The sequence below is a fragment of the Parus major genome, chromosome 27, assembly GCF_001522545.3.
Source record: "Parus major isolate Abel chromosome 27, Parus_major1.1, whole genome shotgun sequence".
In the NCBI taxonomy this organism is placed as follows: domain Eukaryota; kingdom Metazoa; phylum Chordata; class Aves; order Passeriformes; family Paridae; genus Parus; species Parus major.
The window spans coordinates 3,281,022-3,298,932 of NC_031796.1; the positions used below are offsets into that span (position 1 = coordinate 3,281,022).

At 61.4% G+C, this 17,911-nt stretch overlaps 2 protein-coding genes across 12 annotated transcripts in view; both read left to right on the top strand.

The window, feature by feature from the left end:
* The window catches only part of GPATCH8 (G-patch domain containing 8), a 54,749-nt gene extending 48,291 nt beyond the window's left edge, over positions 1-6,458 (top strand). For all 9 annotated transcript variants that reach the window (XM_015651324.3, XM_033520057.1, XM_033520059.1 and 6 more), the window contains 2 exons: positions 1,221-1,351; positions 1,721-6,458. In XM_015651324.3, the coding sequence (XP_015506810.1) occupies positions 1,221-1,351; positions 1,721-5,546 (3,957 nt within the window). In that variant the 3' untranslated portion in view covers positions 5,547-6,458. The remainder of the gene's footprint in view (positions 1-1,220; positions 1,352-1,720) is intronic.
* Positions 6,459-9,010: 2,552 nt separating this feature from the next.
* Positions 9,011-17,124, top strand: ITGA2B (integrin subunit alpha 2b). Of its 3 annotated transcripts, XM_015650984.3 has the most exons (30): positions 9,014-9,211; positions 9,285-9,424; positions 9,505-9,602; positions 9,683-9,848; positions 9,919-9,968; positions 10,305-10,350; positions 10,531-10,656; positions 10,740-10,787; positions 11,034-11,077; positions 11,186-11,245; positions 11,390-11,442; positions 11,577-11,785; positions 11,892-12,074; positions 12,204-12,249; positions 12,327-12,431; positions 12,540-12,595; positions 12,694-12,845; positions 13,047-13,172; positions 13,906-13,976; positions 14,050-14,197; positions 14,650-14,742; positions 14,826-14,905; positions 15,026-15,106; positions 15,175-15,277; positions 15,374-15,526; positions 15,608-15,718; positions 15,873-15,986; positions 16,209-16,316; positions 16,392-16,514; positions 16,829-17,124. In XM_015650984.3, the coding sequence occupies exons 1-30, from the start codon at positions 9,063-9,065 to the stop codon at positions 17,006-17,008; spliced, it is 3,222 nt and encodes a 1,073-aa protein (XP_015506470.1). In that variant the 5' UTR covers positions 9,014-9,062; the 3' UTR covers positions 17,009-17,124. The 3 variants fall into 3 exon arrangements, with proteins under 3 accessions (XP_015506472.1, XP_015506471.1, XP_015506470.1); XM_015650985.3 differs by lacking the exon at positions 16,392-16,514 and having other exon boundaries at positions 9,012-9,211; XM_015650986.3 differs by lacking the exons at positions 16,209-16,316; positions 16,392-16,514; positions 16,829-17,124 and having other exon boundaries at positions 9,011-9,211; positions 15,608-15,782; positions 15,873-15,980.
* Positions 17,125-17,911: the final 787 nt, after the last annotated feature.

Genomic DNA, 17,911 nt, shown 5'->3' on the forward strand with positions numbered 1-17,911 from the left:
TCCACTGTTTCTGTGTGTGGCAGTCTGACTCTGCTCCAGGAAAGAGGCAGAGTCAGCCAGCCAGAAGTATTTAGAATTCACCAGTGATTTGTACATCCTGTACAAGAATTGTTCCAAAGTGACTCCTGCTCTGAGTCCCGTTAGTCTCCCAGGCTCTGCATGAAATGCTTAAAAAACATAAAACTTTTTCCAAAAGCTGAGTACAGGATGCGTTCTGGAACTGGGCCCTTTGAAAGGGATTTGAATTGTGCACTAAAAAAGAACAATGAGTTGCTTTAGGATGGTAGAGGTCTGTCTTTGTTGCTTTCTGTTACTTAAACTTCTGTAGAGCACTCTAAAAAAATGTTGTGATTATCCACAGATATATTCCAAGGAAAACCAGCAGCCTCTTCTCCTAGTGCTCTGAGACAAGGACTTTCCAAGATATTCTGAAGTCTTGGATATTTATTTTCTATTAGAATTGGCTACCTAGACTTCCTCAGTGATATTAGGATGTTTGAAATGCCTTGGGATTGGGTTGGCTCCCTCATGGTAAGAATTCTGGGGAACTCGGTGTTTCTGCCCTGCAAGGTATTCAACCCTGAGAGACCCTCCTGCCTTTAGAGCACTTTGTTTCTTGACCATCTCAGAACTACTGTCAGGAAAACAAGTAACTGGTTGTGGTGTATGTTGTATTCTGGATTTGCTTACAAAATCATTTGCATGGGATTTTTGGCTCCTTCTCCAATGTAATGGTACATTGCTTTTGTCAGATGTCATTCCTGGGTGACTGTGGCACCAGCTAATCCCTCCTGTCCTTTGGCCCATGCTCTTGACTCGTGTCATGCACTGTTTGTCAAGTACATCTGCACCCTGCAAGAGCAGCAAAGTAAACAATCCTTCTTTTCCCCTTTTCCTTCCAGAATTTGCTTGTTGCTTCAAAATCAGCTTTGTTGTCCATGCTAAAGAAAAGCAGTAGTGTTGATTGGAAAGGGGCATACACAGAATTTGAAGTCATAGCCAAAAGTGACCACCAGTTGTCTTTTCCTTCAGCTGCAGGGAGGATGGCAGTGTGCTCCGTGGGGTTTGTTGAGCTGAGACGCTGTTGCTCCATCCTGGCTCAATAAATGTCCCTGGGGAGGGGCTTGACACTGCAATTTCCAGTGCTACAGCAAAGAGCTGCTCTTGGATAAACCACAAACAGCTTTGATCTGATCTGTCCCTTCTTTCTTTTGCCTCAGAGGTTGAAAGATCTCAAGCAAAGGGAATTTGCTCGCAATGTCTCGTCGAGATCCCGGAAAGATGAGAGGAAGCAGGAGAAAGCCCTGCGGCGCCTGCACGAGCTGGCTGAGCAGAGGAGGCAGCCTGAGTGGTGAGTCTGGGTGGTCCCCAGCACCCCTGGAGCCTGGGGGACTGCAGCCCTGGGCTGGGCTGGCATTCCTGCCCAGGCTTTGAGGGCAAAGCTTCCCACTGGTGCTGGAGGCTCATGCTGTGGTTTTGGTAGGAGTGAATTCACTAAACTGATCATGCAGAGCACCCCCAAATTGCATTATCCAGCAATACATTTTCCTCAGTAATTTAATATTATTAAAAACTTGGAGTGCTTGTATAATGATATTTTTATGCATGAGTCTGGGTGCAAGAGCACTTGAACTGTGTAAGGTGGTCTCTGCTGAGGGATGGATCCTCCTGCAGAGGGACAGGGACATCAATCAGCTGTGTTTTCTCTCCCCTGTTCCAGTGCTCCTGGAAGTGGGCCCATGTTCAGGACCACCACGGTGGCTGTGGACGAGGAAGGTGGAGATGACGATGATTCTGCAGCCAACAGCGGCTCCTTTGTCCAGATGAGCTCGGGCCAGGCCACGGAGATGACCACGGACAGAGGATTCCTGAACACAGGACAAGGCACTGTGATGCCAGGCCAGACACCCTCCCAGGGGGCACAGGCCATCAGCTTTGGCATTAAGAGCTCTGTGGGAGCTCCTCTGCAGAAGATTGGGGTGTCCTTTTCCTTTGCCAAGAAGACCCCAGTGAAGCTGGAGACCATCGCTTCTGTTTTCAAGGACCATGTGGACGAGTCCAATTCTGCAGATGGGGCTAAAGGTGATGAGAGGGGGTCCTCAGAGGCTGGCAGCCTGCAGAAGTCTGGGGAGGGTGAAGGCACCAATAATTCTGATGGCAAGGCAGAGGACGATGACCAGCACGACAAGGAGAGTGGGGCTCTGGCCAGCACCTTATCCAAACTGAAGAAGATGAGACGAGAAGATGGACCAACAGCTGTGGAACCAGAATATTACCACTATGTCCCCCCAGCCCACTGTAAAGTAAAGCCCAACTTTCAGTTCCTGCTTTTCATGAAGGCTACTGAGCAAACAGAAGCAGAAAATGCGAATAAAAAAAACGCGCACGAAGCAAAAAAGGGGAGTTCCCCCAAACCCAAAGCCAGCAAGCACACAGAAAAGGCTGCTGAGAGCACGGGGCAGCAGAAGGAGCAGAGTACTACTGAAAGTGCAGCTCAGCAGGGCAAAACAGAACGAAAAGATATCCCAGAGAATGAAAATACACAGGAGAGCAAGCACCTTCCAGAGGGCAATCCCCCCGAGCCAGACACTGCTAAAGAAGCTCCTCCTCCTGCCTTGGGCTGCAGAGATGGCTCTGAGGGACCAAAGCACCCCACGGGACCTTTTTTCCCTGTTCTGAGTAAGGATGAGAGCACGACGCTGCAGTGGCCTTCAGAGTTACTCATCTTCACCAAAGCTGAGCCCTCTGTGTCCTACAGCTGCAACCCCCTGTACTTCGACTTCAAGCTCTCCCGTAACAAGGATGCAAAAGGGAAAGGGGCAGAGAAATCCAAGGATCCAGGGGGGCTGTGTAAAGACAACACTCAGAGCACGGAACCTGGTGAGGTGAGCAAAGCCAAGGAGGCTGAAAGTGTAGGGAACAGTTCTACTCAAAAAATGGAAAACAAATCCCAGAGCAAGCAGGAGTCCGGTGTGGGAAGCGTTAGTAAGGGAGAGGGAGAGGACAGCAGTAAGGGTATAATGGGTAAGAGTAAATCTGGAAGGTCCCATAAACACAAAAAGAAAAAGAAGCACAAAAAGTCCAGCAGACACAAACGCAAACACAAGGAGGAAGCTGAGGAGAAGGCCCGGAAAACTGAGCTGGGGGAAGAGAAACCCAAGAAACGGAAAAGACACAGGCACAAAAAAGGTAAATCCTCCCTTTCGACGGAGTCAGACCGGGCACCGAAACCTGAACCGTCTGAAGACTGCAGCCATTTCCAGAAGAAAAAACGGTGCTCCCAGGAGTCCCAGAGGAAATCTCTGTCTGCTGAGGAGGGAAGCAGCGGTAAGAAAGAGGATGGGGGTAACTCCTGCCAAGAGCACAGCAGCAAAAGACACAAGGCTGAGCTGCAGCAGGTACCTGGTGCGAGGAGGCGCTGCCCGGCTCTGTCCCAGCCCCGGAGCGGCCGCCGGAGCCGGCAGAGCAGCGGCGACTACGACAGCGACGAGGGCTCCCCCAGCAAGCACTGCCACCAGAAGTCCCCGTCACAGTACAGCGATGACTACGACTCGGGCAGCGAGCACTCCCGCAGCCGCTCCCGCTCGGGCCGCAGGCACTCCTCACACAGGTCCTACTCCAGCAGCTCGGACGCGTCCTCGGAGCACAGCCGCTACAGCCGCCAAAGGAGCTACTCGGACGACAGCTACAGCGACTACAGCGACCGCTCCCGCTGCCACTCCAAGCGCTCCCAGGACTCGGAGGATGACTCCGACTACAACAGCTCAAACCACCGCTCGAAGCGGCGCAAATACTCCTCATCGGAAGACGACTACAGCTCGAGCAGGAGCAGGTCCAGGAGTCGGAGCAGGAGCCGAACCCATCCTCGAGGCAGGTCGAGATCGAGGAGCCGGGGCAGGAGCCGCAGCAGCAGCTGCAGCCGCAGTCGGAGCAAGAGGAGGAGCCGCAGCGTGACGGGCCGCAGCTGGAAACGCAGCCGCAGCTACAGCCGGGACCGCAGCCGCAGCACCCGCAGCCACTCACAGAGGTCCCTGTCACGGAAGGGCTCGCGGGGCCACGAGAGCCCCGAGGAGCGAAGGTCTGGCAGAAGGGACTTCATCAGGTCCAAGATCTATCGCTCCCAGTCTCCTCACTATTTCCGGACAGGCCGAGGTGAGGGGTCGCTGCTGAAGAAGGAGGATGGCAAAGGAGAGGATCTGAAAGGATCTGGCTCCCTGTCCCAGAACAGCAGCGGCTCTGGCACAGGGCGGGCCTCGGAAGGGGACTGCAGTCCTGAGGAGAGGAACTCGGTCACTGCAAAGCTGCTCCTGGAAAAGGTGCAGTCCAGGAAGGTTGAGAAGAAGCCCTGTGTCACTGATGAGATGCTGTCAGGGGCAAACAAGGTGGGCATAAAGCTCAAAGATCCTCCCCAGGGCTACTTTGGCCCCAAACTGCCTCCTTCCTTAGGAAACAAACCGGTTCTGCCCTTAATTGGGAAGCTGCCAACCATTCGAAAACCAAACTCCAAAAGATACGAGGAGTCTGGCTTGGAGAGGGGCGAGGATCAGGAGCTGTCAGATGCTGAGGATGGTTCTCAAGGCATGGAGGAGGGTCAGCTGGGCAGCCAGTCTCTCCTGGAAGATGTGGTGATGGTAATTCAGGACAAACCTCTGGATGAGCAGAAACGTGATGAAGCCTCTGTGGAGATGCCATCCCTTCCCCTGGACGCGCCGGCGCTCCCCGAGTGCTTTGGCTCCGGAGATCTGGTCATGCCACACAACTTCCTCTCGGATCCGAGCGATGGCGATGGGCTGGAGCCTATGGATGGGAGCAACCAGCCGGTCCCAGTGGAAACGAGTATGATGCCCTTAGTTCCAGATGTTGAGCACTTTCCTGGCTACGTGCCTCAGAGCGGGGAACCGAGCATGGAAGGAGATCGGGAGGGGGCAGAAGATTCCTCTCTAGCCCCACTGGAGAGCCAGCCCATCACCTTCACCCCCGAGGAGATGGAAAAGTACAGCAAGCTGCAGCAGGCAGCCCAGCAGCACATCCAGCAGCAGCTGCTGGCCAAACAAGTCAAGGCCTTCCCCGCCTCGGCAGCCCTGGCGCCGGCAGCGCCTGCACTCCAGCCCATCCACATCCAGCAGCCGGCGGCGGCGTCGGCCACGTCCATCACGACGGTGCAGCACGCCATCCTGCAGCACCACGCTGCCGCCGCCGCCGCCGCCATCGGCATCCACCCCCACCCGCACCCGCAGCCCCTCGCTCAGGTCCACCACATCCCCCAGCCACACCTGACTCCCATTTCCTTGTCCCACCTGACCCACTCGATTATTCCGGGCCACCCCGCCACATTCCTGGCCAGCCACCCCATCCACATCATTCCGGCGTCCGCCATCCACCCGGGCCCCTTCACCTTCCACCCTGTCCCTCACGCTCTCTACCCGACCCTCCTGGCTCCGAGGCCTGCGGCTGCTGCCGCCGCCACGGCCCTGCACCTCCACCCCCTGCTGCACCCCATTTTCTCAGGACAGGACTTGCAGCATCCACCCAGCCACGGCACATGAAGGACAAAATGAAGGAACCTCGGAGGAAGGAGAATATTTGGCGTTTTGGGAAGGGATTGGAGTCGATCCAGCGGGCAGGTGAGGTCTGAGCATTTCCTTTCACTCTTGAGCAGCCAAAGAAGCCGGAGGCTCGAGGGCTGGGCTCTTGGCTGTATCCCAGGGATGTCTCGCTCCAACTCCTCCGTGCACGCAGCAGCACCGCTCCGGAAGAACCATTTCACCTTTAGAACAGCGAGACTCTCGGAAAGGCTTTTTTTCCCCCTGGATTCTTACACTTGGTCATCTTCCTTCTGCCACCTTGTATATGATAAATGAGGTTTCATCCACACTAATAGGATCTCTAAAAGTCCTTTTAATGAGGTCATCTAATTAAAATAGCATGATTGAATCCGGCTTGTAATTGGCGATGGAACATCGGGAGCTGTCGGCTGTGGAGGGGCTGGAGGCCTCCGTTTTCAGGCGTTGCAGGAGGTTCCTTGGCCCCTGTCACTGCACACATGGGTTTTTCTTGGTGTGAGCAGCAAAGGTGGAAGTAAGATCTTAGTGTAAAGAGGAGGAGGAGCTCTGTCTGTGTACCCGGAGCTCCCATCCTTCTCCATCCTGCATACGCGCTCTCCTGCTCCAGACCATGCCTGGATATCCCAGACTGGAGAGGGGTTCTCGGGTCAGGGGTTGGGATTCCAGTCTGGGCTTTGACCACTCTTCTCCTGAAAGGGGGAAAAAATCACTCTGAATTCCATCCTCTGTGGTGTTGGGAAAGAGGCACTGGGATGGGAGAGAGAAGGAAAATCCTGTTAGGAATTGAAGCAATACAGAGGACGGGAGAGCGCGGCCAGGATGTAAAGCGTGTTCTTTCCTCTGTAACACTGATGGTTTCCTTATTAATTTATAGGATTTTTTTTTTTTTTAATGTAAAGAATTGCACTGAACTCTGTAAACAAAGATGCTGCTTTTTGTAGCTCCTATCAAAGGTTACATTTGTAGTATATCGCAATAATATTTTTTACAGCCAGTTCTTAGTGGTACTTGTTCTGGTGGCTTCTGTGTAAATATGTTTGCTGTAGGTGACCCAAGACACTTGTAAAGGTTCAATTTATAGTTTCAGCTAGATGCAGAACAGCTAAGCATGTATATTTTATCAAGCTCATGTATTTTTGAAGGTTTTATGTACTATAAAATGTAAAAACAAAAAAAAATAATCTTCATTTAGAATTTTGCAGAAGAAAAAAAATCAACAGGTGAGACTTGGGCAAGGTGAGGGGTGTGGGGGTAGCAGTGACTCTGGCAGGTAATGCTGTGTTCCTCCCTGCCATAGGAATGGGCATTGGAGCGGCCTGGGGAGCAGCAGGAATTCAGGGTGCTCCCAGAGTACAGAGAGCCCTTTTTTTTTTCCTTTTTCCTTTCCTTTTCCCCCCCTTTGGAAGCAGTAATGTGCAGACCCTGCTGGTGCAGGAGGAGCCTTGGGACTGTTCCCATCCCACACGTGGGGTTACCCCAGTTTAGTCCATAAGGGATTTTGCAGCATCACCGGGCTCAGGTGACGCTGCCCGTGGGACCTTCCCCATCCCAGTGCAGGACAGCTCCTGTGTCCCCACTGCCAGGGCATCGCAGCTGGCACAGCCCTTGGGCCACCACCGCTGGAGGGAGAGATTTCAGAGCAGTGTGAGGATGTGGTGCCATCCCTGTTCCTTTCCCCATCCTCTTGGCCATCTTCATCCTCTTTCCTGTCCCCTCCTGGAGTGCAGCACGAGACCAGGCAGAGTCAAAGGATCAAAATCCCCCTGAGCTTTCTCACCGTGTAAATGAGACTTTGGAGCAGGTCAGAGTGACAGCAGTCACAAAAAAGGGACTCAATTTCCTGTAAATACCGAACAATTCAGTGTTACTGTCAGAGCTGAGCTTCTTAGGGCCCGTCTGTGCCCCGGCCCCATCACACTGTGGGCAGGGATTGTTTTTGGACTTCAGGATAGCGCTAAAATAATTAACCTGTCATTACTTAACGAGCATAAACAGACTGTATTTAACTTTGTCACATAAGATATATATATAAATATATATATATGCTGTAAAATGAGGGAAAAAAAACCTTTCTAATAAACCAATGATTTGTGGAAAAAAAGGTGTGGTGGTGGGGAGCTGCTGTGTAGAACACCAGAACCTCTCCTTTCCTAACCAAAGCCCTGGTTTGATTAAAGGAAAAAAGTCCCCCCCAGTGCATGCCAGCAGGGTCGGGGGCCGGGTGCCACCTGCCCTTCCCTGGCCCTGGCAGGAGGTGGCTGATGAGGGACGCTGCAAAAGTGCTGAAAGAAACAGGAAATTAAGTAATTGGCCAAAAAAGAATTCGAATTGCTGTGAGGGGTCTGGTGTGGGCTCCAGCTGGGTTCAGATGCTGCTGCCAGCTGGGGATGAGACCTCCCGAGGAGGAGCAGCTGCGCCCGAGTCCGGTGTCCTCCGCTCCCGGGGCACGGAGCTGATCCGGGCTCAACTAAACCCTTTATTTGGGGGGGCAAATCCTATTCTCTTCCAGCTGCAGGTGCTCCAGGGCAGCCAAGGGGCTGCAGCTGCTCTGAAGTGCTGGAGCAGACCCCACACCCCCCCTCAAGGGTCGAGGTGCTGTTTGGCTCTGCGGGGACCCCGTGTGCCTCCCAAAATCCCCCGACTCCCCTGTCCTGCTTCCCACCCGCAGCTTCAGAGATGGAGAGAAGCCCCGTTTCACACGGGCTGGCTCCCGGGGATGCTCGGGGCCTCTCCCGGCCACCGGCGCTGAACTGGGCCGAGGACCCCCCGGGAATCTCGGGCAGCCTGAGAGCCCTTAATTAATGGAGTTTAAATTAATTCTGCAGGTGGGTTCAGGGGCTGACGCCGCTGTCCGGGCATGGCTGAGCCCCCGCGGCTGCCACAGGCTGCGGGCACCGGCTCCTCCACGGGGACAGGGACAAGGCCACGCCTTGCTCACCTGGCCGTGTGCTGTGCCCACCCTGCCCCCGGTCCCTTGGCAGAGCCATTTCCCTGCACAACGCCGGTGCTGCCTCTCCCTGGCAGGGTTTTGGGGTGTCCCTGCCCTGGGGAAGGGGACACTGGGAGGGTGATGCCCAGTGCGGGCGGGCTCGGTGCTGTCAGATCCATCCGGCTGTGGAAGGGATATCGGGGGCGATGGAGGGGCCCCGTGCCCCGCTGTCCTCACTGCTCCTCGCCACATTTCCGCTGGTTCCTACTGCCTGCACCCCGAAATAGCCACGCCAGGATGGGTGCGGCCCCGGCGGGCGATGGGCTCAGGCTGCTGTGGCCGTGTCCCCCCAGCCCGTGGCCGTGTCTCCCGGTGGCACTGCCACCTCCTGTCCCCTGCTCCGGCCGCATCGGGCTCCCCCGCACTCCTCTGGCTCCCCGCAGGAGCGGATGTGCGGCCGGGGGGGCCCTTCCTGTGTTCCCCGTTCCTGCTGGCCCCGTCCCCAGCTGTGTGCCCCGAGATAAGCCAGGGACTCTCAGGGACGGGGACTGTGGCCACATTTTGGGGTGATGATGGGGCTGCTGCGGGTGCTGCTGCTCCTCGGGGGGCTGTGCCTGCCCCCCATGCTGGGGCTTCTCCAGGACCCCCCCACCATCTGCGAGGGACCCCCCGGCAGCTATTTCGGTTTCGCCCTGGATTTCCACATGAGCGAGGGAAAGTAAGGAGGCACCGGGGTGTCGGGGTCGGGCACGGCACACGCCCCCCGACCCTGACCCCGCTGTGCCCCCCAGGCCCGGCGTGGCGGTGGGAGCCCCCCGTGCCAACACCTCCCAGCCCGGCGTGACTCGGCCCGGCGCCGTCTTCCTCTGCTCCTGGGACAGCAACACGACCTGCAACAATACCTGCCACCCCCTCCCCATCGACACTGCGGGTGCGTGGTTGCCGTGGGGCGGGGGGCTGGGCGCGGGGGTGATGCCGGCTCCGCACATTCCCCCTCTCCCGCTCCCCCAGGGGACGAGAGGCAGAGCCAGGGCACCTTGGAGCTCCGCACCTACAAGTCTCACCAGTGGCTGGGAGCGTCCGTCACCAGCTGGGACGGCAATCTGGTGGTGGGTTCATCCGGAGGGGATGTGGGCAGGCTTGGGTGGCGGCAGGGTGGGCACCCAGCCCCTCTCACGGCCGTGCCCAGGCCTGTGCCCCGCTGCAGCACTGGAACGCCATGGAAGGGCAGCAAGAGGCGTTCCGCACCCCGACGGGCGCCTGCTTCGTGTGGAGCTCGGGCCAGCGGAGCGCGGTGTGGTACTCGCCCTGCCGAGACCAGACCATGGCCAGCACCTACCGCCAGAGGAACTACGGTGAGGGGGGACCGGGGGGCGAGGGGTGCCCCCAACCCCGCGTCCGTCTGACCCTGCCCTGTGCCCTCAGTGCACGACAAGCGCTACTGCGAGATCGGCTTCAGCGCCGCTGTCACTCCGGTGAGAGGGGACTTGAGGGGCCTGGGGGTCTCGGGGGGCTCGGGCACCTTGGGGGGATCGGGAGGTGGCGCCCCAGGGATGCCCGAGGGTAGGGATGGTACCTGGGTGTCACGGGGGGGGGATGTTGGGGTGCTGATGTGGGGGATGCTAGAGTGGGAGTTCCGGGAAGCGAGGTCCTAGGAGTGGGGGGATTCTGGGGTGGAGGTGCCAGGATGGGAGATGATGGGCTGGAATATGCCAGGATGGGAAACACTGGGGCGGGGGATACTTGGATGAGGATGCTTTGGGGGGATGCCGGGGTGCCCCAGGGTGGTGCTGAGCCAGCTCCTCCCGCAGGACGGGACGCTGGTGCTGGGTGCCCCTGGCGGGTACTACTTCTCGGGTGAGTCCGTACTGCCGGCCTTGCCCCCCCCCGGCTGGTGCTCCAGGGGGGCTCCCTTTGGGTGGGCGCGGCCGGAGGAGGGCACCCCCGGTGGGGTACCCCATAAAATGCCACTCGCAGTGGCACCGGCAGCCCAGGGTGGGTGGCAGCTGGTGCCCCGTCAGTGCTGGTGTCCCCCAGGGCTCGTGTACTCGGTGGAGCTGGACAAGATCCTCAGGCGCTTCACCGGCAGCTCCCTGCTGTGGCTGGGGACCCCCGGGCGCCCCACGGGACCGGTGTCCTGGGACTACGAGGACGGGTACCGGGGTGAGCAGCGGGCATGGGCACCCTGCCCCACCGCCAGCTCCTGCCCGGATACCCCTGAGTCACCAGTGGCCATGTCCCTGCAGGGTACTCGGTGGCTGTGGGCGAGTTTGATGGCAACCCCAAAACCAAAGGTAAGGCTGAGGGTGCAGGGAACAGGGGTTGATGGGCCTGGGGCACCCCGGGGCTCCAGAGTGGCCTTGCTTCCCTTCCCGAGGGGGCTGGACAGGTTGTGGGAGGACAGGCTCGTGTCCATCTCTGTGCCCTCATGTCCCCATGTAGCACCAGGGGTATCCCTGTGCCCACCCCAGTGCCGGGGGTATCCCCGTGCCCCCCTCAATGTCCCCAGAGGGGGCACTCAGGGCTCTCATCCCCTGCAGAGTACGTGGTGGGGGTCCCCAACAAGAGCAACACGAGGGGTGAGGTGAGTACATCGGAGTGCCCGGTGCCAGTGCCTGGCCGAGGGGACACCAGGGGACACCACCGTGTGTCACCCCGGGCTGGGCCTGGCGTCTGACACTGGCCTGGGCAGGTGGAGATCCTCACCGCGGGGGACACCCTGAGCCGGCTGCGGGGCATCGCCAGCGAGCAGGTACCCCTGCCTTGTGCCACCCCCGGTGCTCCACAGCACTCCTGCCCCCATCCCATAGCACCCCAGCACCTCCCGCTCCCCCAGCCCCCCGCCTTCTGTGCCCCTGGCACCCCCAGTGCCACCCTGTACCCGGACGCTTTCCAGGTGGCTTCGTACTTCGGGCACACGGTGGCAGTGGCCGATGTCGATGGGGACGGGTGAGAGCAGGGACAGCGGTGTCCCCCCCGCTCCATGGGGACACCCAGGGGTGCTGCCCCGTGCCTGGCACCCCGCTGGGTGGCCCCCGCCCCCAAACCTGCGGGCCCTGACCCTGACCCCGCGCCGGGCACAGGAGGGATGACCTGCTGGTGGGTGCACCCCTGTACATGGCCCGGCGCTCCGACGGGCAGCGCAGCGAGCTGGGGCGTCTCTACCTCTACCTGGGCCGGGGACAGCAGCCCCTCGCCGGGCCCCCCCAGACCCTGACGGGCACCCACCCCTACGGCCGCTTCGCCGCCGCCATCGCCAGCCTCGGGGACCTGGACAACGACGGCTTCGGCGGTAACAGTGGGGCGGGATGAGGAGATGTGCCACCCCCCGGGGCCGCCCCTCGGGGAAACTGAGGCAGGAGAGGACGGGTGGGTATTCACGTCCCTTTTGTCCCCAGATGTGGCCGTGGGCGCCCCGCAGGGGGGTGACAGTGGCAGCGGGCAGGTCTTCATCTTCCGCGGGCAGAGTGAGGGGCTGGTCCCGGTGCCCACCCAGCGCCTCGACAGCCCCTTCCCCGGCCCCGCCGCCTTCGGCTTCGCGCTGCGTGGTGCCACCGACCTGGACGGCAACGGCTACGCGGGTACAGCCCTGACACGACACCGCCCTGCCACCGTCCTGCCACCCCGGTGTCACCAGCCCGGTGTCACCAGCCCGGTGTCACCAGCCCGGTGTCACCAGCCCGGCACCAACCCTCTGCTTGTCCCTGCAGATCTGCTCGTGGGGGCTTACGGGGCGGACAAGGTGGCCGTGTACCGGTGAGTGCCCGTCCCTGCGGTGGCCCGGGGGTCCCCGTTGGGTCCCCTGGCGCCTCAGCAATGTTCCTGTGCCCCAGTGGATTACCCGTGGTGGTGGCCCAGACCCAGCTGAGTGTCCCCGACGGGCTGAATCCTGAGAACCTGAACTGTGACCTGCCCAGCTCCGGGCTCCAAGTCAGCTGGTGAGGGGACACTGCCCTGGGGACACTGTCATGGAACCACGACCGTGGGGACACCACCGTGGGCACAGGACAGGTTCCTGAGCACCTGTTGCTGTTGTCCCCCCGCAGTTTCCATGTGGTGTTTTGTGTCAGCGTGATGGGCCAGCACATCCCTGACAGCATGTGTGAGTGCCAGTGTCACCCGGGGGGCACCACTGTCACACGGGCACCGCTGGGGTGTCACCGCGGGTGTCACCAGTGCCACCCTCCTGTTCCCCACCAGACCTGGATGCTGAGCTGCAGCTGGACCGGCTGAAGCCCCGGCAGTCGCGGAGGGTCCTGCTGCTGCAGGGACACCAACCGTCCTGGCAGGAGAAGCTGGTGGTGGCAGCGGGGACACCTCCTGTGTGCAGGAACCTCACCGCCTACCTGCGGGTACGGGGACGGGGACAGAGCGACACAGGGCGGGGACAACCCATGGAGGGTGGGGAAAAGGAATTGGGATGTGGCACCTCCAGCCAGGATGGGATCAGGGATGGGGAATAACGGTGTCCCCCCGTCCCAGGAGGGTGGAGACAGGGGTGGGGGCCCTGGGGTGGGGTGGGCACGGGGCGCCCTCCAGAGTGCTCTCCCCAGGACAAGGCCGAGTTCAAGGACAAGCTGAGCCCGGTGGCCCTGAGTGTGGCCCTGAGCGTGGCCCTGACACCAGCCAAAAAGGATCAGAAGTTGGTGCTCTATGGGGACACCCTGGTGCAGGCACAGGTAGGGGGGACATGGCTGTGGGGGGGACATCACCGTGAGGTTGGCTCATCCCCACAGTTGGGCCAGGGCACACGTGGGGATGGCACACCCCAGCTTGAGTGTGCTCAGCTCTGGGGTCCCCAGCCTGGGCCAGTGTCCCCAACAATCCCTGGGACATTGCCCCCGTCCCCCACGACTGTCCCCGATTTCCACTGCGATGTGGCTCCTACCCCCTCCACTGTCCCTCATTCCCCCTGGAATGTGCCCCCACACTGTCCCTGCCACTCCCTGGTGTGTCCGTCCTGTTCTGCCATCTGTGCCCACCCTGTGGTCCCCAGTCCCTCGCCAGGATGTCCCCTCTGTACCTAGCACTGTCCCCATTCCCAACCCCGAGAATGTCCCCTCTGTTCCTTCTGCCATCCCCAGTCCCTCCCCTGGATGTCCCCCTGCTGTCCCTGCTCCCTCCTTGGTGTGTCTCAGGGTCCTTGAGCAGCTGTCCCCGGGTTCTGCTGTCCCCATTCTTCCCTCTTGGAGATGTCACCTCCCTCCCCTCCATTCCCGGTCTCTCCCTGGAATGTCCCCTCTCTGCACTGTCCCAAACCTTCCCTCTGGGATGTCCCCTCTGGCCCCTCCACCAGCTCAATCCCTCCTCAGGATGCCACCCCCGTGCCCTCTGCTGTCCCCAATGAAGTCCCCCTCCCACACCTCACCCTGGACGGGGGGGTCCCCCTGTTCCCTCCCTGTCCCCTCCCAGACCCACATCATCCTGGAGGACTGTGGCGATGACAACCTGTGTGTCCCCGACCTCCACTTGGCTGCCGACACGTGAGCACCGGGGGGGCTGAGGGAGTGCTCGGTGTCCCCCCGGGGTGCTGAGCTCTGTCCCCATGTCCTCCAGCCCCAGCCAACGCTTGCTGATCGGGGCCGAGGCCACGCTGTCCCTGCGCGCCAACGCCACCAACGCGGGCGAAGGCGCCTTCGAGGCGGAGCTGAGGGTGCAGCTGCCCCCCGGCACACACTATCAGGCTGCCCGCAGCAGCATCCCGGTCCGTGTCGAGTGGGGGTGACCCTGGGGGGGTTCATATTCTGTTCTTGGTGGTGTCTGGGCTGGGGGGGCTCATGTCCTACCATTACTGTCACCCTCCTTGGGGGTGCCCAGGGTGGGGGGCTCAAACTGTCCTTGGTGGATGTCACCCCCCATGGGGATGCCCAGCACAGGGGGTGACCCAAATCGGGGGGCTCACACTGTGTCCTTCATCCTCATCATCCTCCGTGGGACTGCCTGGTGGGGATGGGTGCCCAGAGATCCTGGATTGGGGGGGTTCATGTCCTGCCCTTGGTGGCCGTCACTCTCCACAGGGTCCCCATTGGTGATGGGTGTCCAGGGGTGCCCTGGGTGTGAGGTTCAAGCCCTTTCTTCAGCTCATGCAGGTCCCCAGCATGGCTGGTTCATGACGGGGTCCATGATGTGTCCCCATCCCATGTCCCCACCCCACAGGGGCAGGAGAAACTGAGCTGCAACCCCAAGAAAGAGAACGGGACCCACGTGGTGCTCTGCGAGTTGGGCAACCCCATGAAAGCAGGGGCGCGGGTAAGGGGATGGGGGGACCCTGCTGTGCCTGTCACCCGCTGGGGCTGGTCACCCAGCTGCCCCTCTCCTCTGCTGTCCCCCAGATCACCGTGGACATGGAGCTGAGCGTGTCCGGGCTGGAGGACATGGGAGATGCCATCACCTTCCACCTCCAGCTGCGGAGATGACACCCTGCTGTCCCCCTGCCCCCCACCCACTGCTGGGACACTGGCACCTCAGTCTCGGTGTCCTCAGCGTGTCCCCAAACTCAGTGTTCATCCCTCATCTCGCTGTGTCCCCACAGCAAGAACAGCCCCAGCCCCAGCAACGCGTTGGTGACGGTGACAGTGCCTGTGGAGGCAGAGGCAGAGATGGAGCTGCGAGGGTGAGGGCCTGGGGGACCTGGGGATAATGGGGGGACAAAGGGGGACACTGACCCCCCTCTCCAACCAGCAACTCCCTGCCTGCCGTGATGGTGCTGCCCACGAGCTGGCACGGGCTGGAGGGCAGCCAGCGGATTGAGGACCACGGCATCAAGGTGGAGCATGTCTATGAGGTAGAACACAGCACCCGCGGGTGCCCGGGGATGTCCCCTCTGTCCCCTCCCCGCGTCAATCCCTGTGCTGGCCATCACCCCGCCCTCCTCCCGCAGCTCCACAACAAAGGTCCCGGCACCGTCAGCGGGGTCACTCTGAGCCTCGCCGTCCCCCACCTGCTGGGCGACCACGTCGTGCTCTACCTGCTGGAGCTGGGCACCGAGGGGGGCATGAACTGCTCCCACCACCCCGTCCTCAATCCCGCCCAGGTAGGGGCTGCGGCACCGCTGTCCAGCGGCGGGCGCTGGGACACGCAGGGAGCTGCACATCCCTCCCCGTGTCCCTTCCAGCTGGAGATCTCCGCTCCGACGGCCGCAGCGCCGGGGAACGGCAGCCAGCAGCGGGAGCGCCGGGACGCGGAGCCGCCCCCGGGAGCCGGGCTGGGGCAGCTCGTCCGTGTGGTGAGCGGGCGGCCTGGGCAGGCTGAGCTGGCTGCGGGTGCCAAGGTGGCGCCGCATCCTCCAGGTGACCCTGGGGACCTGCAGCCCGTGGTGGGCAAAGGGCTGGCGGTGTCCCCTGGGGTGGGGACCCCCCGACACCCACCGTATCCCTCAGGACTGTGACAATGCCACGTGCGTGGACATCACCTGCCACGTGCCCAGCCTGGGCAAGGACCAGCGGGCACTGGTCAGTGTCCACGCCCTGCTCTGGATGGACACCCTGCAGCAGGTACTGTCACCTCCTGGGGACAGAGGGGACGGGGTGGCATTGTAACCCCGGAGCATCCCTGCAATGTCCCCTCCTGCACGGTGCTCCCCAGAGAACGCCTGGGGATGCCCTGGGTGGGGTCACGGGTGCTCTGTTGTCTGCCAGCACCCCTGATGCCAGGTTCCCATGTGTCCCCTGCGTGTCCCCTACGTGTCCCCTGTGTGTCCCCTCATCTGTCCCTAGCGGGAGCACCTCCTGACGCAGTTCGTCATCCAGTCCCAAGCGTGGTTCAACACCTCGGCCATGCCCTACCGCGTCCAGCCCCGGGTCCTGCCCACCGGCAAGGCTGAGGTAGAGCCGGCGTGGGTGTGGGGACACAGGGACAGGCCGTGGTGGCAGCGGTGTCACCCACCTGTCCCTCTGCAGATTGACACCCGCTTGGTGCGCGCCAGCCCCGGGGGCGAGGGGGCTGTGCCAGTGTGGTGGGTGGTGCTGGGGGTCCTGGCCGGGCTCCTGCTCCTCACCCTCCTCATCCTCCTCCTGTGGAACGTGAGTGGGCACGGGGGAACACTGGGGACTGGTGACATTCACCACGGTGATGGGGTCTCACTGGCACCAGAGGGACCATGAGCCATGGGCCATAGTGCTGGGGGTGGGGGCTGAGGGACAGGACGGGGGGACAGCAGCATGGGTAGCACCCTGCGGTCCCGGGAGGGTGACACTGTGGGGTCCCGAGGCTGGTGCCAGGGGGTCCCTTAGGAGTGATGTCATGGGGTCCCTGTGGTGGTGCCACAGGGATCTCTGGGGAGCCCTGTGTGCCTCGGGGTCCCCCAGGGCCCGACTGTCGCTGTGTCCCCTTGCAGACCGGTTTCTTCAAGAGGACGAGGCCACCTGCCGAGGGGGACACGCAGGAGCTGGGGGGTGCCCAGGAACCGGGGGGTGCCCAGGAGCCGGGGGGTGCCCAGGAGCTGGGGGGTGCCCAGGAGCCAGGGGGTGCCCAGGAGCTGGGGGGTGCCCAGGAGCCGGGGGGTGCCCAGGACTAGCGGTGTCCCCGGAGACACCTGTGCCCCACCCAGCTCCCATTCCCCAGCCCCCCGTGCCCGTGGGACCCCAGCCCCGCTCTGTTTCCCCCGGACAATAAATCCCTTCTCTGTCCTCAGGTGCTGTCCATGGGGCTGTGGTTGTGTCCCCCGGACCTGCACGGGGGGGTCTGGCGGGGGACAGGGCACAGCAGGGGGGCAGGGAGGCTTTTGGGGAGAATGTCCCCTCCTGTGTGCCCCAGGGCAGTGGCGGGGTTGGTGCTGGGGTCAGTCCCGGTGCAGCGCTGGGGGATCCATAGCGGGGCCGCTGCTGCTACCGTGGGTGGGTCACGGTACCGGGGTCAGTCCCAGGGATGGCACCGGGGGATCGGGGCAGCGCCAAAGGCCAGTCCCGAAATGCCGCTGAGGTACCGGGGGTCGACACTGAGGCTCAAGGAAGTACCGCGAGTGTCCCGGGATGCTGGTGCCGGTACAGGGTCAGTCCCGGGATGCTGGTGCCGGTACAGGGTCAGTCCCGGGATGCTGGTGCCGGTACCACGTCCCTGTCCCGGGGCTTGGAGTGGAGCCGGGAATGGGTCCCGGGAGGCCCGTGCGGTACCGGGGGCAGTGCAAGGTTGTCGGTGCCAGAACCGGAGTGAGTCCTGCGGTGCCGGGTCCCGGTCCTGGCCTCGGGGCCCCGGGTAGGCACAGCGGGTCGGGATCGGTACCGGGGATAGTGCCGGGGCTCGAGGCAGTGTCAGCGGTGGATCCTGGGGTCGGTGCCGATATCGGGGGTGGGTCCTGAGCTGCCGCTGCCGATACCAGGGTCAGTCCCGGGATGCCGGTGACGGTACCGAGTCCCGGAGCGGTCCCGGGGAGCGGTACCGGCGGTGTTGCGGTACCGGCGATGGGGCCCGAGTCTCGGGG